This window comes from Gossypium arboreum, chromosome 8, assembly GCF_025698485.1.
Source record: "Gossypium arboreum isolate Shixiya-1 chromosome 8, ASM2569848v2, whole genome shotgun sequence".
NCBI classification, from domain to species: Eukaryota; Viridiplantae; Streptophyta; class Magnoliopsida; order Malvales; family Malvaceae; genus Gossypium; species Gossypium arboreum.
In genome coordinates this window covers 135,355,637-135,379,115 of record NC_069077.1, presented here as the reverse complement: position 1 = coordinate 135,379,115, position 23,479 = coordinate 135,355,637, and the positions used below count along the sequence as shown (strand labels likewise).

The 23,479-nt window shown below is 31.9% G+C and overlaps 3 protein-coding genes across 3 annotated transcripts; 2 read left to right on the top strand and 1 right to left on the bottom strand.

The window, feature by feature from the left end:
• Positions 1-995: 995 nt before the first annotated feature.
• Positions 996-2,902, bottom strand: LOC108467532 (protein SLOW WALKER 1). The gene has a single exon (XM_017768179.2). The coding sequence runs from the start codon at positions 2,787-2,789 to the stop codon at positions 1,167-1,169; it is 1,623 nt and encodes a 540-aa protein (XP_017623668.1). The 5' UTR covers positions 2,790-2,902; the 3' UTR covers positions 996-1,166.
• A 6,188-nt stretch (positions 2,903-9,090) lies between these two features.
• Positions 9,091-9,919, top strand: LOC108468860 (histone H2AX). The gene is made up of 2 exons (XM_017769718.2): positions 9,091-9,392; positions 9,468-9,919. The coding sequence occupies exons 1-2, from the start codon at positions 9,195-9,197 to the stop codon at positions 9,687-9,689; spliced, it is 420 nt and encodes a 139-aa protein (XP_017625207.1). The 5' UTR covers positions 9,091-9,194; the 3' UTR covers positions 9,690-9,919.
• Positions 9,920-16,067: 6,148 nt separating this feature from the next.
• LOC108470036 (serine/threonine-protein phosphatase BSL1) lies at positions 16,068-22,579 on the top strand. Its single transcript, XM_017771214.2, has 21 exons — positions 16,068-16,732; positions 16,828-16,888; positions 16,985-17,063; positions 17,161-17,240; positions 17,344-17,438; positions 17,744-17,843; positions 17,944-18,013; positions 18,901-19,002; positions 19,110-19,191; positions 19,283-19,453; positions 19,625-19,814; positions 19,892-20,093; positions 20,184-20,351; positions 20,434-20,672; positions 20,819-20,903; positions 21,004-21,102; positions 21,180-21,379; positions 21,461-21,536; positions 21,623-21,758; positions 21,830-21,969; positions 22,067-22,579. Exons 1-21 carry the CDS (start codon positions 16,528-16,530, stop codon positions 22,148-22,150), a joined length of 2,664 nt encoding a protein of 887 aa, XP_017626703.1. The 5' UTR covers positions 16,068-16,527; the 3' UTR covers positions 22,151-22,579.
• The last annotated feature ends 900 nt before the right edge of the window (positions 22,580-23,479 follow it).

The following is a 23,479-nucleotide window of genomic DNA, read 5'->3' as shown; positions in this document are numbered from 1 at the left end:
ATATTTTTTATATTTTTAACAATTTTAGTAATTCTTAATTTTAAAATACTTTTAAAATATTTTTTTAAAATTTAAAAATTAATTAATTGATGAAATAACCATTCACATTGCAATCCACATGACCACCAACTAAAAAAAAAAAAAAATTAGTTGAAGAGCCAAATAATATCATGGATTTATATTTTTCAAAGCTGTATGTTTTCCTTCTTACCAATCAACTTTTTGAAAGGACTAATCGCTCTGATTTTCCTTATTTATTCCAGCATGCCGTAAGAGAAATTGTCAAGGACCAATTTTAGTATGACCACTTGAAATCATTGGATGTAATTAAATCGAAAAAACTTCGGCAAAAAGGTTACCGAAGAGGGGGAAATTACCTGTCAAGTACTTGGCCATTCCTCTTATTTACTAGATTCAAGAAGCATCATTGCTATGAACTAGTTGAAAAAGAAGATCTCAGCAAAGATTAATAACTGTCAAGTTTCTATCCTATGCTGAACAGCTTATTTTGGCTGTTCTGAGAAGCACCTATGTTTTTTGGTGCTCTGATTTCATAATTAAAACCATTGATGTCAAATGTAAGAACTATCCATGGAAGATTCTCACTAAGCAACTCTGCTATGGAAGATTCTCACCTCTAAGAACTCTAAGAACTCTTTGGCTTCTGGGTTATTTCTAAGCTTCCGAATAGTAGCCGGGCTTGGAGAAGCATTCCGTCTATTTGTCTTCTATAGGCTAGGGGCTTAGAAGAAATTTACAAACACCATCCTCGACTTATTTCCAAACATTAATATCAAGGATGCCGATGTGAGAAGAGCGGCTGGTGTTAATGAGGTTTGGAGAGATGGAAGATGAATGTTGCCCAACCCCCTGAACAAATTCACCAAGGAAGCTCGGGAAGTCCCAAGGTAAGTTGGGGTAAGCTTCTTTGGAGTCAAAAACATGTTCCTAGCCATAGCTTTGTAAGAAAAAAAAGATGTGATGGAAATACAGCATTAAGAGAGAAACAAGTGAGCCTGATAATGATATTTCTCAAGCATGTAAAGCAAAGTTATAATTAAACAAAATTGAAGAGCTTCTCTCCTCATGAAAATTCTCAAGCATGTAAAGCAAAAGCAAGTAATGGAGAAAACCATAAAATAACATAAAAACAAGCTTTAATTAATTTATCTTCTACCAGCAATCCTTAATAAAGGAGAGATTATACCCTGTATTTCCTGTAATGAATGCTGTATCCTTAGTTCTTCCTCGATCGACCGCTTAAGGTTTCTAATATGACCCTTCAATGCGTCCGAATTTCGGATATCTTCAACCCTCATCTCAATCACCTTTTTCGTCAACCCCATCAACAAACTAGAATACCTTGGCATTGTGGCATTCTTACTCAAAAACGTTAACAATAAACCAAGCTCGTCTGAATCCAAATTCGATACGCATTTCAGTAACTTCTTCCTTGCCACCAATTCCTCCATCACGGCAACCACATTCTCCCGGTTCTTCCTACTTAAAACAGAAACTAGTGCATCCTTATGCCTAAACTTCTTCAGTAACTTGTCGTGCTCAGCCAACTTGATCTTCTTATTTCTCATCACTAAATAATCCCCTTCAGTTGGCTTCTCACTCTGCCCTCTATGAAAGTACCTAAAATACGTTGGCCTCAATACCCGTCTTTCCGGTTCCGATATACTCTCAAAACCCAAAACGTTCCCCACTCTACCACTCTCCACATTCTCCTTTCCTTTCCTTCTCCCGGCAAATATGATCCCGTTCGATGTTCCGATCACTCTAGTACGACAATCTGGCGAAAAGCTAACTGACATAAGAGGAGCAGGGAACCGCATCGAATGAGTAACCTTCATATTACCAAAATCAAAAACCTTCATGTAACCATCTAAACCAACACTCAAAATCCTATCCTCCATTGATTCAGCCCCATCATTTTCCTTCCTAACCCTTCCTACACAAATCGATGTAACAGTTTTATTATGACTTTCCATTGAATAAACCATTCTCCCTCCCCCAATCAAATCCCATATCTTCACTGAATTCCCACCAGCAGTTGCAATCAATCCACCAGAAGGCAAATAAATCACATCTTCCACTGGTTTCCCATGATTCACTTCCAAAACCGACCTCGAATTCTCTACCCTAACATCCCAAACCTTAACAGTATGATCATAAGAACCAGTAACAAACAAATCAGGACTTACCGGACTACAATCACTGCACCGTACGTAATCCTTATGACCCATCAAGTCCAATACCAAGCTCTCCCCAGCAACGTCCCAGAACTTAACGACCGCATCGTCACCACCAGATAGCAAATGGAGCTTATCCAGAACCGGGTACTTAACGAACCGAACCGGACGGGTATGAGACCGGAGGCGACGAAGCGGGGTCCGGGTTTTGACATCGAAGACCTGGATGAGACCGGAGAGATCGGAAGCGGCTAAGAGGAGGCCGTCGTTACGGAAGGCAATAGAAGAAACGACGTCGGAGAAGGAGGAGATTGTGGAGGAAGGTGAAACATCGCCGTCGGAGAGGGAGAGCGGGGAGAAGAGGGAAACGGAAGTGGAGTAGGCGGTGGCGAAAAGGTGGGGCGGCGAAGGGGAAAAGGAAAGGGAAGAGATGGAAGAGACGAGGTTGGGGATTTTAGTGGATTTGAAAGAAGACCAGTATTTGGATTCTGGGGTTTGGGGTAGGCTTCTTGGCTTGGATTTTAGCTTGGGTTTGATTAAGAAGGTCTTCGAGATCGTTGATGCTGGTTCTTCTGCTCTGATTTCTGCCATTTTCGCTCGGGATTTTGCTGCAAAAATGGAGGGGTTTTTTTGTGTTTAGGGTTTTTGGTTATTATGTTTTAGGGTTTTGGAACTTCACTTTAACAAAACGATGCGCTGAAGGAAATATAAAATAACTTTCCCCCCGTGATGCCACGTGTAGACTAGAGTGTAATTAAGCCGAGGCGGAATACTAGCGTCTCGAGCAGGCCCTGCTCGAAATTCTGGGTTAGCTCAATTAAACATCTACTTTGACTTTGATTTGAGATATAATTGAATTATTTAAATTTAAGTTTTATGAAGTTATTTATTAATTTTATATTGAACTCGAGTTTAACTTGATAATTAAGTTTAAGGTTATTAATATGTATTAAGAATAATAATATAATATAAAAATATGCATAATAAATATAATATAAAAATAAAAATAAAAAGCACAAAAAGACCTACAACTCGTTCGAATCAAGTATTTCCTAACTTGAGATTGACTTAATGATTATCAAATCGAGTTTAAATTTTCTTTAAATTGAACTCAAATAATTTATGAACATCAATATCTCATTTACACTTTTAACGTAGACCCTAGTTATTGGTAATATGTGAATTAGGTCTAAGAAGGTTTTATAAATATTCAAAATGACTTCACTTGAAAAATAATTCATAATAAAACTATATTATTTTTATTTAATTTTAGTATAAAATATAACATACTTTAATATAATTTATAGTTCTATTTAACATATTATTAGTGTATAAGCAAAGGCGAATTTAGGGGCCGGCAGTGGCCCAATTTCTCTAAAATGAAAATTTGTTATTTAAGCTCTTTAATTTTAAAAAATTTTAAATTAGTAAAAGTAAAATTGCACTTTAACCTCCTAAAATTATAAAAATTTGATTTAATCATTTAAAAATTACAAAGTATAGACTATGGAAATTTAAAATTTCATTCGATCCTCTAAAAATTATTCGACTTACACTTGTGTATAAATTATATATTTAGCATCAACTGAATGATAAATAAATTTATAGCTATATTTAATATACTATCGATGTATAAATTATATATTTAAATTAAACTAAATCTTCCACTAACATTAATTACAGGTTAATTATATATAATTAGTACATTTGAGTAACTTCTATATCTAGCTTTAATAATAATAAAAAGTCATGCAAAACATGTAATCAATAGTTTAACTTAGAAAAAAAAACACTTTGGTTTTACTTGAAATTTAATGCTTAAAAGTTCTATTTAAGCTCGAGTTATTGTTTTCAAACTTGTAATTGATAAAATAGATTCAATTAAGTTTGTTTACGTAGTTAGGGAAAAAAAACGAGTTAGATTTTCATTCTGAACATTGAGTTTGATTATTTTTGTTTGAGTTGGAGCTTATGTTAGAATTTTGTATTAATTATGAAAATATTAAAACTCAATTAAACATAAAAGATATATGAATCAAGCATTAAAATACTCATATTTAATATTGAAATAAAATGAATTTTTCTTTTCATTAAGATATTAATTACATGCATCTCCAACTTACCAAAATATAATAAAATCATAAATGAATACATTTTCAGTTTTTAATGTATAAGTGAATTAGCATTATATGTTTAGACAATTCTTTTTGATATTTAATAGCAAACAATCAAAGGAGAATTTGTCTAATCTTGTTGTGATGCTTATTTAATAATGTTGGATTGCTAAAATGTTTAATATAATATTTAATATTTGAATTTGATTTTTTTAATTTGGTATTTTAAATTTTACCCAATTTAGTGCCTAAATTTGATACATTTTCGGTACCTAAATTTTTTGGGGCCAACTTTGATACTTTAACTTTTTTTTTTAATTTGGTACCTAAGCTTCTTTTTTTTAAGTTCAATTTGGTACCTAAATTTATTAAATGTTATAAAAATTACGCAAATTGCAAACGGTCTTAATATTTTTTTTTGTTATGCTACAAAAATATTGTTAGCATTAGAGAAAATCCATGGTGCTTATGGGCCAAGTTGGGTCCAATTAAATTTTTAGGTCCATTTGTTAGGTTCGGGTCCAACCCGAAAATTTGGCCTAAATTTTTGTTCAAGCCCGAATAAAAATGCCAAAATTCAAGCTCGGCCAGCCTATTTTAATTTTGTATATTATTTTTATATAATTTTTAATATATATATATAATACATCAAAAATACTAAAAATATTAAAATAAGTGTTTCTCAATAAATTGAAAATAAATTAAAAATATATACGTGCTTAAATAACACTAAAATAGATGCAACTTAACAAATAAATGTCTCTAAAATAATAACACAATTAATAATGAAATAAGAGTTAGACATTAACAACATATTAGTAAAATGGTAGGAAAATAGTGAAAAAATACAAAAAGAAGATAATAACAAAACAATAAAAAAATAGTTTTTTTTGCATATGCAGGCCGGGCTTGGGTCAAAAAAGTGATACCCAAGACCTAGCCTATTTTCTAAACAGACCTTTTTTTTTTTTTAGGTTTGTTTTTTGAGCCTATATTTTTATTTAAACCTTTCCACTTTTCGGGAGTAGGTCTATCATTGACAAATGTCTATCAATTTAAAATGAATTGTACATCTCATTCGGATTTAATGTTGAAATAAGATATCACAACTCCATTATATAATCATTGAATTTATCGTTTAATTCTTGCAACTAAGTATCAATCACGACATTGAAAATTTCTAGTTCAAAATAATGTTTCAATGTAATACAATTTTATTAACGATCAAACTTTCCATTTTATTACCGACCGATAAACACCTCTAGTAATTATTTTATCAATAATGTTTAACAAGTTAAACAAAAACATATTGTTGAAATGTGAACTCCATCGAGTATTTCTTAACCTCTGCAACAACAAATGCTAATTGCAAATGATATGTCGTGCAATGAACATAGTAAGCATGTGGGTATACACTTAAAATCAAGGCTGACAAAGCCATTCCAGTCTCCTCTCATATTACTTGCATTGTCACAGCCTTATCCTTGAATATTATGAACATTCAAATTATACTGAGAGATGGCATAAAATATCACACATCCATCCTTCAATGCAACAATGTACTTAGCATCAACAATTGCAAGTATTTGTTTTTGTCACGTATGCATTTTTGTTTAGTACATCTCAAGATAATGGTCATTTCCCCCTTTTTAGACTAATGTCAAGTTTCCTCAACTATATGTGTAACATTTTTGGAGCTTTTTCTGTATCTGTTACAATCTCATTATTGTGAATATGATATCAAACTAAGCATGGCTTTGTCATGTTTTAGCTTCCTCATCACCTCTAAGAGTATGTTCTTGAAATGTACATCAATTGAAGTTTTTAATCAAACATGTGAATATTGATTAATGATATTTTTTTTTTTTCTCCTTTCAACATTTCGAGGAAGATAAATGTGATATTTTTCGACATGTATTAAAAATATACAATTTGTTTTATTATCTTTTATATTTTTTTTCATTTATGAAATCCATTTACAATATTAATTTAACTTTAGTTCAGTTAGTACCATTGTTATTGAAACAATAAATATAATGTAAATCGTGCGTGTTTAAATGAATTTTTAAACGAGTTTTTGTTCTGATTTAAAATCTGGGACAATTATTGGTAGAAGAAGGTAATTGGAGAATATTCCAACCATAGTGGAATTAGCTTAAACCTTGATGCTTGAAAGCTCCAAGGATGTTTTTTTTTCCTTCTTTTTTTTAAGATTTTGGATACTTTATTAGATTGCTTTGATATGGTTCAGAACTTTCATTGACCTTTATTCTTCAACCTTTAGTAAGACTATATGTTATAGCCTAAATTTTCAGTGGTGTCGGAACAGTGATTCGAGATCACTAAATCCAAAAAATGAGTAGAAAATATTAATAATTTAGTGAATATAAGTTAAGTGTGAAGTTAGGAAAATTTTTGAAATAGCGAATAGTGTACTAGAAATAAGAATTTTAAAAATTAGAATCGGAAATGAGATATCGAGAGTTTGAAAATTTAAAAACGAGCCGTAAATATTTTTATAAATATTTATGGAGTGTTAATAAGTTAGTATTAAAGTTTCGTTAAGAAATTTTAAAGTTTCGATAGTTAATTGAATAAAAAGGATTAAATTGTAACAAATGTAAAATTATGGGAAATGATTAAATAGCTTAAATGATAAAAGAAAGAGGGTTTAAAAGAAAAATAGACCCAAGGTCTATTTAGGCTGGACGGCAAGGTGCATGAAATAAGCAGGAAAATTGATGAATTAAGGGCAAAATTGGAATATTGCAAAATTTACTTAATAAATTAGGACTAAAGTGGAATTATCTAGAATTCTCATTATTTTTCTGCATTCTCATCAGCAAAAACACCATAGAAGGGTTTTTTTAAGCTGGTTTTTCATATTTTTACTGCAAATCGAGAACCCGAAGCAAGTCGAGGAAAAAAAAAGTAGCTGATTAGTCCCTGAACTTTCACAAATTTTACAAATCGACCCAGGTAAGTTCATATGGTTGAAGTTTATTGTTAATTTTATGAATTATATAATGTAATACGTATGATGAAATATATTTATTGATAAATAGAGAATAAAATAATAACACGAAAATTGAATAAATGATTAAATTGAGCGGAATGTCGGATTTGAGTACTTTTGATCAGTGACAAGTGATAAGTGGTAGCCTCAGCTACACTTATCTGATCAGTGATAAGTGACAATCGACAAGCGACAAGTGATAAGTGGTAGCTTTAGCTACAATTATCTGATCAGTGACAAGTGATAAGTGATAAGTGATAAGTGATAAGTGATAAGTGGTAGTTTTAGCTACACTTATCTGATCAGTGACAAGTGATAAATGTAATCAGTGTAAGACCTGGCAGGACTATGACTTCAAAAGGTGATAAGTGATCATACACAAGACCATAGTTATACTATGGCAAAGTGAAAGTGAAGTACTCAATTTTCCGTAACCATTCCCTAATTTGGTTAAAGAATGATATGTGACAAATGGGCCCAAAAGAATTAAAGGAAATGGATAAGTAGTAGTAAGTTTATACAAGGGAACTCACCAATGGCCGTGGTTGACAGGTGAACTTAATAATTGTGTATATTGTATAAGTGTATAAATATTTGGTAAGATTTATGGTTTATGCCTATGAACTTACTAAGTTTCTATAAGCTTACACGAGTGTAATCAATGTCTCTTGTAGATTGACGTGGAAGTATACGGAGGATCGGATCAACACAGAGGATCACACTATCCAGATTATCTCCGGTAGCTTTTGTAAATTTCTTTTTGATTTATATGGCATGTATAAGGTTTGATTATTATATAAATACTAAGATTTGTTTAAGAAATACACATTAAAGTAAAGAATGATGAATATGTTAAATAGTATAATTTGGTATCAAATTTGATTGAAATGAATTGGTTGGTTTGATTGGTCTCGGTTTTAAAATTTGCAAGGAAGGTTAGATATTTATAAAGGGGTTATATTGAGCAAGAAAAAAAAAACTTTGGGATTTTGCGAAAAATTCCCTATGGTTTCGATTTAATTCTAGTTTGATCTCGAAGTATGTTTTGGGCTTTGGAGGCCCATCTAAAGGACACCATGACATGTTTTAGTAAATGAATAGTATTTAACTCGTATTAATAGAAAATTAATTCGGTAAACTTCGGTAATGACTCCTACCCTATTCCAGTGACGAATATGGGTAAGGGTGTTACACTATATATAAAAAATAATATAAAAATTAATTGATATATAAAAATAAATATTTGACATATAAAATTTAATTTAATTTTTAAATAAAATATTTAACATAATGATTTATAAAAAATATTTTTATTATATAATTACATATTTATTATTTTGTTTATATAAATAAATTATTAATTAAAAATATTAATTAAAATAAAATAAAAAACTTAAAACATGTTTTAATTAAAAAGCAAAAAGCTTGAAAGAACAAAAAGAAGAAAAATATGCAAAAGAGGGCATCGATTAATGTAATATTTTCAATTCTAAATTTGGATCTGGCACTTTTTCGAAGAAGAAATTAAAAGAGTAGAAAAAATAAATTCATAAAACTAAAAATAGAAGGGACTAAATTTTAAATACGCAAAGAGTATAGGGACTGGAATTAGAATAAGACCTCAAATAAAACATACCAACTTTTTTCTAATCATACGAAAATACTGTCTTCAGATCCACGTTGGCAATCCGTGGCATCCAACTCCTGAACCAATCGAAATAAACTCCTTCCCCGAAACGAGTTTCCCACTCACTTTATAAACTTCGTTCCCACGCCTTTTTCTCTCATCAATCACCAAAATTGCGCCAAAAAAGAACTCGAGACTCTACAATCTCCATTAACAAAATCTAGGGTTTTCAAAAGAAGATGAGCTCAACAGTATCAACAAAGGGAGGCAGAGGAAAGCCTAAGTCCTCCAAATCCGTCTCCCGATCTCAAAAAGCCGGCCTACAGTTTCCCGTTGGCCGTATCGCCCGTTTCCTTAAAGCCGGGAAATACGCCGATCGTGTCGGCGCTGGTGCCCCCGTTTATCTCTCCGCCGTCCTTGAATACCTTGCTGCTGAGGTATATCCTCTTAATCTTATTTTGCTTTGGTAATGTTGGAACCGTAAACGAAAAGTTTAATCGATTTTTTTGCAGGTTCTTGAACTTGCTGGAAATGCTGCTAGGGATAACAAGAAGAATCGGATCGTGCCGAGGCATATTCAATTGGCTGTTAGGAACGATGAAGAGTTAAGTAAACTTTTGGGGACTGTTACCATTGCTAATGGAGGTGTTTTGCCTAATATTCATCAAAATCTGTTGCCGAAGAAGATTGGTAAAGGGAAGGGTGATATTGGATCGGCTTCACAAGAATTTTAGACGATTCTGGAGCGTGAAGAAGTCTCTTTTGTTTCGGAAATTTATTCTTATATTCTTATAATTGGAAATTGTTAAAAGGATTGGGTAATCTTATATTTTGTTTTCCGATGGGTTGTTTTGTGAGCTTTCAACTGGTCCTGTAAATCATATTTTGGGCTCGTTTTGATTTTGGTTGAGTAGGGTGTGCAAAATTGTTATCCTTATATATAATTACTTTGCATTTGCAGTAATTTTTTTTGCAATTCAACACGCCAAACAAAACTTACATGTACATATATATTCAAAAGTATTCTGTGTAGTTGGCAGTCTTCTGCCTTCCGGTCTAAGTATCGATGTATATGTGTTCTATTCTATTTTGCAAGTATAGGTATCTAGTTGTTCCTCAGTCTGCTGAGACTCAAGGGCAGAGTGATGAAAACATTGGAAAATGGGTTACAAAGAGGAAGATCTTTGATGATTCTGTTGTCATTGCGACCAAGGTTAGCTTCCTTTATTTGTTTCCTTAACAAAATTAGATGATGGATTCTGATGATCGGTTTTCATTTTGATCAAAAACCATATCCTTTAATCTAGGGTTGTCTTGTTTGAGTATGATTGCACAGGCGTTTGTTTACTCTCATTGCATGGAAAGAAGGAAATTCAATTCCATAATCTAATTTCAGTTTTCCACATTTTAGTCCAGGGTTGTGTAAACACTAGTATAGTAAAATACACTGTGAATAGGTTCAATTTGAAAAGAAAATGCTTTTTTTTTTTTATGCTTGCATCCCTTGGACCTTAATATACCTTTTGATCAATTGGTCTGAATAGTAACAAGGATTCCAAGAACTAGCCGTGAAGACTTATGATGATTCCTATGATGTATAAATATAATTTTTAGATGGGTTATTTTCCTAACAATGTAAATCTGTTAATCTATTAATCTTTGCCGCAGTGTATAGCAAATTGTGAGATGACTTAGTCTGCCATCCAGGCAAATGAGTTGGACCTGATATTACTGAGGATTAGATAGAATGTTAGTTCCATATGTTATGATCGCCTGTATCATTGCACTGGAAATGTGTCTGGAATATTCCTTGTTTGGAAATTTTTACTGGTGTAATTAGTGCATTAGGATATTATGCTAACCTGCTCTGTATAATTTCATTATTACTTTGTAGCAAGGTGAATTCTTTTGCTGGTTCCTGATTGTTCTTGCATGTTAAGTTACCCTTTTAGGCCAAGTGTCTTACAAAGCATGTAATTTATTTCCTTGAAGCTGTTCTTTCTGGTATTTTTGATATTTTGGATACTCAAACCTTTTACTTGCTGGTCTTTTTGGTCTTCTTTCATAGCATGTTATTTGTTTACTTGAATCAATAGTGTTTTTTGGAGTACCTAATTGTAGAAGTTTGAAACTTATATTATTCTTATTTCTTTAGATTGAATGAATAGTATATACCTGTAGTTCTGTAGAAGTGGACTACTCTAGCTTATCAGTATAAATGGATTTTTAGTGTAATTATATTTGTATACCCTAAGTATAATAATCTACTTTACCAAGATTCGGGTAAATGTTATGGAAAAGCTTATCGTTTTCCAAGTTTTTCCATATAGTTGGATGATTATACTTTCATTCCATTCTTATGACTGAATATGTATTGGATATGGAGAATTTAGGAAAAGTAAAAGACTCCAGATAATGAAAGACCATAATTATTACAATTTGATTTCTAGTGGAATGATACACGTGCCTTTGTGGGTGGCTGTGTAACTTTTTATGCTCTAATGGCTTCGAAGTGTCTGCAAATGGATTATTTTGATCTTTATCAAATCTATTTCTTTAGGGGATAGGTTGATGACCAGTGTTACTTGTGTAGGTATGGATATGGGTATGATTAGATTTTTTTTTTTTTTTATATATTTGGAATCTTGAAGGTTAGTATGGTGAATTGTATTTTAGTTTAATTGGTATTGGTATTATTATTAATGTAAGACTATATGGGTTTGAGTGTACCTTCTATTTATGAATTTACTTATGAATTTATTGAGGGTAAGGGGTTATAAGTAATTTTAGATATTTTATCAAAATAAAAATTTCAAATCTAGACTTGTTTTTTGGCTTGTACACTTTAAAAGTCCATTTTGTTATTAAATTTTAATAAAATATTAAATATATTTTTAATTAATATTTTATATTTTTAAATTAAAAATTAAAAAAATATTTTTATTATTCAAATTAAAATGGGTCAGGCTGGTTTGAAGTGTAAAAAATACTTGTCTAAGTTAGCCCATTGGATTGGGTAGGCTACTTGGCGATGGACTTGACTTTGTGGAGTTGCAAAAATTGAGCACAATATCTTTTATGCCATTTTTCAATGTACGTGAGGTGAGTATGCGTATAGAGGTGAATTTTTATTTCACAATTAATTTTAAAAATTGATATGTGTTTTTTATATTTATATTCTTTTAATATTTTGTTATACTTTTATAAGACATTTTTAATCTTTTAATTTTGTCCGTAAAGTTTTTAGGCTTCATGAAGAGATTAATAAGTGTTTTACTGAAGTTGTAATAAAGAATTAAAAATAAATATTTAAGAAAAGCAATCTATACCAATTTTTTAAAATTATTTATGAAGTAAAAGAAATACATACCAGATGCTCACTCTTTATAGACTCAAAGAAGAACAAATTTTAAACATAGGTAATTTAAGGCTGAAAGTACTGTTGAAGCTTGATGCCTTCTTTACTAATTTTGATTCCTACTAATTAAAAAAATAATTAAAGTGGTGAGCAAGCATCAAACTTGTTAAATTCAGCAGGTTCAAGATCTTAAATTGAATTAAGGTTTCTTTTAAACCAACACAATTTATTTTGACACGTTGGACATTCCAGTTTTCCAGGGGAATGGTGGGTTTGAGGCATAATTGGACCATTTCTCATTGTCACCCAATATATCATAATTGGTCCCCACCCTCATTTCTGACTTTTATAATATCTTATGTTTTTTTCTTAAATATATAATAATAATATCTTTAAATTAAACAAGTAGCCTGAAAAAATATTTGTTAAAAATTAAACATGATTTTGATTTTATGCAGAATTAATGTCACTTTATCAATTAAATATAATTTTTTTCTTGTTTCTTAAAAGGATCAATAATTATTTAATTATTGGTTAAACTACTAATGAACATAAAACCCATTATGTGTTCTGTTTTGGCCAACAGCAATTAAGGGTGAGTAAAAAAATAGTTGATTTCTCAGGTTTTTCAGTCATTGTAATTAGTTTATGCAATTTATTCCATTTTCGGTTTTGAATTTTTCTAACCTGAATTGTTTTATAATTAAGGGTAAATTTCACTGATTGTCCCTAAATTTTATTTAAAATTATATTTCAGTCACCAAATTTTAAAAATTTTATAATAATCATTAATATTATCAAATTATTACATTTTTGTTACTTGATTGTTAGCTGCCATAAAAAAGTAACATTGCATCTCAATTCAAAAGATTTTTGGCTAATTTGGGTCTTGAGCTACGGTTAAAAAGTCATTTTGATATTTTAAAAATTTTCTTAACAATAATTGTAAAAAAATCAATATACTAATAAATTACGGCAAGAAAAAATCAAGAATTTTGCAGCTAATTTTTCACATTCAATCTCATAACAATTCACAGTATTTGAACCTTCACAAAAAGAATAAATAAATAAATACTGATTCATGTATATCCTACTCATTTTTTTATTTACTTTGTTGTTTTAAGTTCTTTTCATTTTTATCTTTCTTTGCTTTTTTCTTTCCTCTTTTTTCGTGCACATGACATTAGCTCTGCTCTTCTCAGATCATTAAAAACAATATATATGTGTGTGTGCGCGTGTGTTTTATTTATAGTTAAAAGTAAAATCTTAACATGAAATTCGAGAGAAGAAATGGTGAGTTTGGAGAAAAAAGAAAAACACTTAATATTATAAAATTTAAAATTCTAAAATTCTAAAATATATATATATATATATATATATATATAAACCCAATTAATCTGATAATTGGAGTTACTAAAAAGAAATGATAGGTTTAAAAAGTAGTGTACTTTATATTATAAATTAAAAAAAATTCGCAAATTTCAAAAAATTAAAAACTTAGCAAAGAACCCAGATAATACAATGGAACATTTTTGCTCTCTTCTCTTGCTTTATTTCTTAATTTTTTTTCTCCTTTTCTTTTTAATAATTATCAGGAAAATCCGTAGATAGGCCATTGATTGTAGAAGCTTTTACGATTCTCAATAATGAAAGTAGTGTTGCAATCCTAGATTTTGTTTATTGTTCGAATATTGCATTGAGATATATTTTGCTAAAGTTTTTAGGGTTTTGAGAAAAAAAAAAAATAAAACAAAATAAACTTTGGAAAATAATTTCAGAGTAAAACACCATGAAGTTGTTAATGTGATAGAAAATGTTCATTAACGGCGGAAAAAATACGAAATTTAGTTAAAAATTTTATAAGATTTTTATATAATGAAAATTTGCAAGAAATGCTCATTTAAGATTCTTTTAGAATTATACATATTTAAATAATTTTTAGAAAAGCATGATTTTTAATTATTTTATATATTTTCTAATAGTTTTTAGTCTAAGTTTTTTTTGTTTTTTTTACAATTATTGTTAAGAAAATTTTAAAAATATCAAAATGATTTTTTAACTAGAGCTTAGAGACCAAATTAGCTATTAACCCTTTGAATTAATGTGTTACGTTATTTTTTTTAACTGAAATTAACAGTCAAGTGATAAAAATGTAACAATTGATAACATTAGTGACTATTATGTAACTTTCAAAATTTTTAGTGGTGTAATTAGTGCATTAGGATATTACGCTAACCTGCTCTCTATGTTTAAAAATAAAAAATTGCATTAGCTAATGAAAGTTAATTAATCTAAAAATAAAAATAAAACTAAAATTAATCAACTGAATTATGGTTTAGTCAAGTAAAAGTATTATGAAGGTCTTTATATTAAGAGACTGATTACAATTTTTCCCTTTTATTTAAAATGTCAAATTGGTCGCGGCACAAGAGATTAAAAAGCTCTTCTTTTAGTCAAAACCAATGCGCTTTATTCTTATAGGTAAAGATTGAACCATTGACGTCATAGTTAAGAGATAAGATTAATAACCACTACACTACATCTCATGGTTGGATCAACTTGCTATTTATTCTAATGTACATGGACTAATTTACTTATATTTTTAATAAAATAGTAAAATACAATCTAATTTTAATAAAAAAAACTTTCTTAGCGATTTAATCATTTTAATTTAACATACAAAATTTAATTAGTTCAATAAGTAATAATAAATTTATCAATTATTTATGAATAAAAATCAAACTGATTGAATTGAAAAAATATACACGTTTACTACCAACATTTAGTCTGCAAAAGCAATTTCCAAACAAATCCCGTATGGCTATGACTAAATGTGGGAAAGAAAAGTCATTTTCCTTTTCTTTCAACGTAAGAGAAAAGTAAAAAACAGAAAAACAGAAAAGCAAAGGAGAAAAAAAAAGTCTTCCGTTCTGAAGGATTTTAGTTCAGCTTTTGAATTTTATACGGTTATGTCATATTTCTTTCTTTTTAGTATAATTTTAATTTTAGTCCTTAATATTTATCTTTTTATCAATTTAGTCTTTATATTTTTAGTTAAATTTTACCATAAACGTTTTTAAAAAGTCAAAATGACAACTAACCTTTCAAAAAGTTACATTATTTGTTTTTTAACGGAAATATTAACTAAAATATTAATTTTTAATGATGGTAATTCGTATGGCCAATTTCATGCTTTTTTTTCTTTCTATTTTTATGAACTTTATTATATTTTTTGAAATTTGATACACAGGATACATTTTCATTAAAAAGGTGAAAATATGCCACAGGTTCCTATACTCTTTTGAATTTGGAACACTATATGTTTTTCTAAGATTTTAGTCCTCTACTTTTTAGGTTTCAAATTTCAAGTCCAATTATTAAAATTATTAAAATCAATTTGTTAAATTTAGGTTCATTATAAGGTCATTTTTCTAATTATAGTGCTACTAAATGAATTTTTATTATTTCAAAATGTCCCCAATAAATTTAACAAGTAACAATTGAATATGAATTTATAAATCTGAAAAGTAAATGAACCAAATTCTTGAAAATAGGAGTACAAAGACTAAATTTCTAATTTGTGAAGAGTACAAGAACTTATAACATATTTTAACCTAGTCAAAAAAGCAATTCAACCAAAATTAACTTAAAAAAATAGTAAGAGTCAATTGACAAAAATATAAACCTTAAGGACTAATTTAGGATTATACCTTTATTTATTTATTACAAAGAAGGGACAGCTATACAAACACATCCCCATAAAATACTTCACGGTTTACAGTCCTCACCAGTGGTTGACCCTCTCTTTGTGGGAGTTTTAGTGGGGTCATACCACACATTGTGTCATGTCTTAATACACAACTCAGCAGCACCCAGTTTTTTTTTTTTTTTACTGCTCCCACCATCCCCATTTAATTTTTTCTTCCAATCCATTAACAAAGAAAAAAAAAGATTTACTATATGCAATCAGTTTTAGAACTTTCAACATGTATGAACAGTGATTTCATTTCTTAAAACCCCATAAAGAAAGTGGAAGGAAAAAAAAGTGATGGTCCCAAGCAAAATCTGGGTCCACATCATTGAGCTCCCGATCTTGGGTTTTGTTTTGGTTGAAACTTAAATGAGGTTATTGTGACAGAAGATCAGGATTTGAAGGTTTGGGTTTTGATTTTTGTTTGTGAAGGGATTTTGGGTTTCTTCTTCTTTTTTTAGGGATGGGTTCGAAACCGTGGTTGTATCCGGCTCCGACTTACCGGACTTTGGAGACTTATTGGGATTCCGATGAGGATGCGCCTGGTCCACGATGTGGTCACACTCTTACCGCCGTCGCTGCCACTAAGACGCATGGTCCTCGACTTATTCTCTTTGGTGGTGCCACCGCCATCGAGGGTGGTGCTGCCTCTTCTGCTCCTGGAATCAGTTAAAACCCTTCCTCTTTCTATCTGCCTATCGACCACCTTTTTTTTTTTTAATACTTTGGATGTGATTTGTTTTAAACATTTTTTGGTAATCAGGATTAGCTGGTGTTACCAATTCAGTTCATTCATACGATGTTCTTACCAGAAAGTGGACTAGGTTTTTACTCATGTCTTGTCCCCCCCCCTTTTTTTTTTTTTCAAATCTTGCTGTGGAATTGATAGCTGATCTTTTGTTTTTAATTAAAATTTGCAGAATCAGACCAGCTGGAGAGCCGCCTTCACCTAGGGCTGCTCACGCTGCAGCCGCAGTTGGCACCATGGTTGTGTTTCAGGTCTGTAAAACAGCAGAATCATCACTAAAGATTGCTGCATTTATATCATTTTATGATGTATTGGTTATTTTATTGGTTTATTTGTTTCATTGGCTAGGGTGGAATAGGACCAGCTGGTCATTCTACTGATGATCTTTACGTGCTTGATCTGACCAATGATAAGTTTAAATGGCATCGGTGAGTTTCAGTTCTTTGGTTTTTGGCTATTTCTCATCGTGAATTGCCGTTGTTTTGATATAATCTGATTATATTTCCAATTCGGCGGTTTATTTTTGGCTAGAGTTGTTGTGCAAGGACAGGGACCCGGACCTCGCTATGGCCATGTTATGGATTTGGTTGCACAGAGATATCTTGTCACTGTAAGCGGCAATGATGGTATGAACATTTCACTTTCCAGCTTTAATTTTGTTAAAAGTGACCTGAATGCATTGAAACAACAAGTTTTGGATATTGGTCAACTTATTCACTTTGATGATCACTCTTCATTCTTCTACAGCAATATCCTTGTGCTCGTAAATCCTTTGGGATGACTTATATATATTGCTTGTCTTATTATGTGGCAACTAAGATCAAAGCATTGTCAATTTTGTGATTTTTCGTGTTCATCCAGTGATTTCCTCTTGATGATGTTTATTTGGTTGCATTAACATTTGAGCAATGGTTATTTTATTTTTAAATAGGAAAACGAGTTCTTTCAGATGCATGGGCTTTGGATACTGGCCAGAAACCATATGTATGGCAGAGACTAAACCCTGAAGGCGATAGGCCTTCTGCTAGAATGTGAGTTTGTTTATTTTAATAATATAAATAAGCCATCAACTTGTGTATGTTTTCACAAATTGCGTTCTAAATGTTCCAATTACCTCTACTTTTGTTATAGGTATGCGACTGCTAGTGCCCGCTCGGATGGCATGTTTTTGCTTTGTGGTGGAAGAGATTCCTCTGGGGCGGTATGATCAATCCTTGTATAACATGTACTTTATGCATAATGCATTACGATTATTCGGTTCACTTGTCAAGGAAAAAGGGAATACTCTTACTATTTGTTACTTCAGCTCTTTATTTTTCTTGAAATACCTGTGTCGTCTTGCACCATGTCTGATACATTTGAACTGGATGTGGGGATATGATTAAAAAAAACCTTCGGAAGTTTTGTTAGACACAAACCTGTAACCTACGCTCACACCTGAGTTCAAGTAACATGGGTTTTAATTGCTGAAGTCAAAGGTCATTCTGCATTAGGCTTTATTGGTAAAAGTACCATGGAGGTCCTTGTACTAGGAGCCAAATTGCATTTTGCCCCCTCTACTAAAAGAATGGGCAAATTAGTCCTTATGCATTAGACCAAAGAACAAACTAGTCCTTCTGTTAAAAATTCCATTAATTTCTACCATTAAAAATTGGTCCTTGTATGTCAGCATAAGGTACATGTTACACATTACATGTAATTGTCTGGTTATTCTCTCAGCTACACCAATTTTTAACAGAAGAAATAGATAGAATTTTTAACAGAAAGGACCAGCTTGCTCTTTAATCTAATATACAGGGACTAATTTGCCCATTTTTTGAGTAAAGTGGAAAAAATGCAATTTGACTCCTAGTATAGGGGCCTCCATGATACTTTTATCGGCTTTATTCGTTAGCGTGTGCTTTGTTTTAACATAAGTCTCAATGTTTAAGTTTGTTGCCCTTGAACATTATATAGCCATTTAACTTTTAGACTGAATAGTATAATTTACTCTAATTGATATTCTACGTCAAACTATAATCGGCGCTAACAATTTTCCAATGTGAGATGCTGTTTTTGAGTTTATTGATTATATATGTTCTTCAACAGCCTCTAGCAGATGCATACGGTCTGCTTATGCATAGAAATGGTCAATGGGAATGGACTCTTGCACCCGGAGTTTCCCCTTCACCAAGGTATCAGCATGCTGCGGTAAGTAGATGCCACTGCTATTGCATATGGTAGTTATGAACAATTGAACATAAAATACAATTACTTTTTTGGTGAAAACAATCAGCCTGATATTTGCTTTCTACCAGGTTTTTGTTGGTGCACGGTTGCATGTTACTGGAGGTACTCTTAGAGGAGGACGAGCAATAGAAGGTGAAGCAACTGTTGCAGGTAAGCTTTTGCTTCTCATCTTGAGATAGAGGGTATGTCTCGTGCATATCTCAAATAAGTTTATTTTCCAATTTTCTCTTTGTTTTTGTAGTACTGGATACTGCTGCTGGAGTCTGGTTGGACAGGAATGGGCTTGTGACTTCCTCACGGAACACTAAGGGACATGTTGAATACGATCCATCTTTGGAACTTATGCGCCGTTGTCGACATGCATCTGCATCCGTTGGTGTTCGTATATATATTTATGGTGGTCTTAGAGGAGGTAAGGAAACAGTTGTGTCTGAAACTATTCACACATTTCACTCACTGATGTGTGCAATTCCGTAACTCACTTTTGGTTTTATATGTCGAAATAAAAGTTACCAATTTAGATCATTTATCTAGTCCTGTGTGTCAATTTCTCGTCTTGAATTAATTATTTGATTTTCTGCAGATATGCTATTAGATGATTTCCTAGTTGCAGAAAATTCGCCATTCCAATCTGATTTGAGTTCTTCTATATTATCCCCTGATCGAGCCTCTAGTTTGTCGAGCCCCAGATTTAATCAGCCTAACTTAAGCTCATTTGGAACATCACCAACTTCAGATGATGGCCAAGAGTTCTCATCTTCTGGGAGCATGAGGTCTGACTCGATAACTCTCTCTCTTATTGACGAACAATGCGGGAGTATTGATTGATGATTAAAATTTACCTTGATAGTATGGACAAAAATTCGATGGAGAAACTGAGGGAGGCTTCTGCTGCTGAAGCTGAGGCAGCAAGCGCTGTATGGCAAGCTGCACAGGCTGCATCTGCTGTTCCAGCTGAAGAAACATCTGTATCTGATGACAACTCACCTGCTGCTGAAACAGCATCAGATGGTAGTGATAATGAGGGTGATGTTCGCCTGCATCCTCGAGCTGTATGTATACTCTAAGTCGTGTCCGTACAGTTCTCTAAATGTCCAGCCATAGTATTCTAATGAGGCTGTATGTATATTTTTTCCGCACAGGTTGTGGTAGCTAAAGAGGCTGTTGGTAACCTAGGTGGGATGGTTAGGCAACTATCTTTGGACCAGTTTGAAAACGAGAGCCGAAGAATGATTCCCTCAAATAATGACTTGTCCTACCCTACCAAAAAGTTTGCTAGACAGAGGTCTCCGCAAGGCTTGCATAAAAAGGCAAGCATTACTGGAATTAATTAGTTGTCTATCATTTAAAACTTCTTAAAACATAGTTAGAATATTTACCATCCTTTTGCAGGTCATTTCTACATTGCTTAGGCCCCGTAACTGGAAAGCTCCGGTAAATAGGAGGTTTTTCTTGGATTCTTATGAAGTGGGTGAGCTCTGCTATGCTGCCGAACAGCTATTTATGCAAGAACCCACCGTCCTTCAGTTGAAAGCTCCGGTAAAAGTATTTGGTGATCTTCACGGACAGTTTGGTGATTTAATGCGGCTATTTGACGAGTATGGATTTCCTTCAACTGCAGGAGATATTACGTAAGTTTGATAGTCTTGCTGTCCTTCCAAATCAGATAACCCCTTGTTAGAATTGAAACGTAAGGCCTGTGACTATTACTTCCTATTATGATGCCGAACTAGTTCTGAAAGCTTTCTTTTTGTATGTGTGTGTTTGCGTGTTTTAGGTACATTGATTATCTGTTTCTAGGAGATTATGTCGATCGAGGACAGCACAGCTTGGAGACAATTACATTGCTCCTTGCTCTTAAGGCAAGCTCTGGACTAAACAAGCCTTAAATTTGAGCATGAATGCAACGTTGTGCCATTTCTCTAATTTGATTCCATTCTCTTGTTCGTTACAATTGTGCAGATCGAGTATCCTGAAAACGTTCACTTGATTCGTGGAAATCATGAGGCTGCTGACATAAATGCACTCTTCGGTTTTCGTATTGAATGCATCGAGCGAATGGTCCGAATGAGTATTCACATGCGGATTAGTTATTTATCTTTTCCAGATAAATTGTGCTCATTATTATTTACTTGTAGGGGGAGAACGATGGTATATGGGCATGGACACGGTTCAATCAATTATTCAATTATCTTCCACTTGCTGCTCTTATTGAAAAGAAAATTATCTGCATGCACGGTGGCATAGGAAGATCTATACATTCGGTCGAACAGATAGAGAAACTCGAGCGACCGATAACAATGGATGCAGGATCCATTATTTTAATGGACCTGTTATGGTATGCATGTTATAAATCTATTAATCGGATTAAAAATAAATCTTTCTTCCAACTAAATTTGGCTTTCATTTACCTTTTCAGGTCTGATCCAACAGAAAATGATAGCATAGAAGGTTTGAGACCTAATGCTCGAGGTCCCGGTCTTGTCACTTTTGGGGTATGCATGTTATTGCTTTATGTGTAAAATATAGTTTCTTGAATGCATCAAGGCAATCCTACAATGATTCATGTTGCCATATGCAGCCGGATCGTGTGACGGACTTCTGTAAGAAAAACAAGCTACAGCTTATTATAAGGGCACATGAATGTGTAATGGACGGGTTCGAACGATTCGCTCAGGGTCAATTGATTACTCTTTTTTCTGCAACAAACTATTGTGGTAAGTAAACTAACCGAACCACCTGTCACTGAATTTTCCGCTTCCTAATCCAGTAATATATGTACATCTAGGTACTGCAAACAATGCTGGAGCCATATTAGTCGTTGGTAGAGGACTGGTTATCGTCCCGAAGTTAATACATCCCTTACCACCTCCCATTCAGTCTCCAGAAACATCGCCGGAGCGTGTTGGAGACGACACATGGATGCAGGTAATGCTTATATATATATATTATATATTGATGTATATATGCATCCCTGCTCACCGCAAGTACATTAACTTGTAATATATTTCCATCGGCACTGCAGGAACTAAACATCCAAAGACCACCAACACCAACTCGTGGTCGCCCTCAACCCGACCACGACCGGAGCTCACTTGCATATATATGAACACGGCATTACAAATTCAAGGACTTACAACCTTTTTCTAATTGACAAATCTCTGTGTACGTATTATTGCTCGTGTAGTTTCTCGAAGATGGAAGCCATTGTTTATTGTATGCATAGCTATGGAGTTTGAAGATCAGTATTTAACCAGTGAAATTCAATATATGCATATAGTTTTGTTAGTTATTTGAAGAGGGATTTTATAGGATAATTTATAGTGATTTGGGTCAACTTAATTTTTTTGTTTTCTTTTTTCATCAGTTTGTGCATTGTGGCATTAATGGTGATACATCTAGGTTTTATATGAAGAAATATTTTTTTTTTCTTTATACTTTGGATTTAATATTTAAGGCACTGTCTTTATAAAGTATAAAGATAGTATTGCGCTTTCAAGTTTATTATATATATTCATAAGCTCAAGGTTGGTGTAAATGGTGGGCTCTATCAACATATTTTTTATTATGTTCTGTATTTTATATTGATTAATTTTATTTTTGTAGTAATTTGAATGTTGTTGTCTATGTATTGTGTTAATTAATGTAATTGTACTTGTAACTTTTTTTTTATTATAAAAATCTTAGATTTCAACTTTATTATATATATTCCTACCCACCCACAAATATTTGGAATTTGACTGTATATTTCTTTTTGGTTCAAAGGATTTCACTGTAATATAGGGATTGGAACTGAAGTTATTTTGTTAATTGTATTTTAGTTCGATTGGTATAGTTATTGTTGTTAATATAGGAAAATGAGAGTTTGAGTATGCTAAAACATATTGTCATTTTATTTATGAGTTGGGAAGGGATTATGGGTAGTTTTATATATTGTTTCAAAAAAAAAAATAGATATGATCGAACTACTTATTAGAACAACTTATTAAATCAAATGAAGGTAACAAGTCTAAAATTAAACTCTGCACGAGATTCTTTTAGTATTATATAAAATTTTAAAATTTATAATTATTTTTTAATAATATTGTATTCAAAGTTTAAATATGCATTTCTTTGAAAATATAGTCAACGTTAGCACTATTTTGGGCCAAGCTTCTTATAGAGAAGTCAACTGTTTTTAGTTAAAAATTAAGTTCAAACCCAATGATTCATGGTGGATTTTCTTTTTCGTGGAATTAAGATTGATTGGATATAATATTACCATGAAGAAATTAAAAACAGAAGATATTTTATTTTTCTCATATATAGATTATAGTATGAGGATAAGAGAGGAGATTGTGGATACTAAGATTCAAGTTTCAAACATTGGATATCAACTTTTAAAGATAATTATATGAATCACTCGAAATTCGAAATAATATTTTCTTGTAATATAATT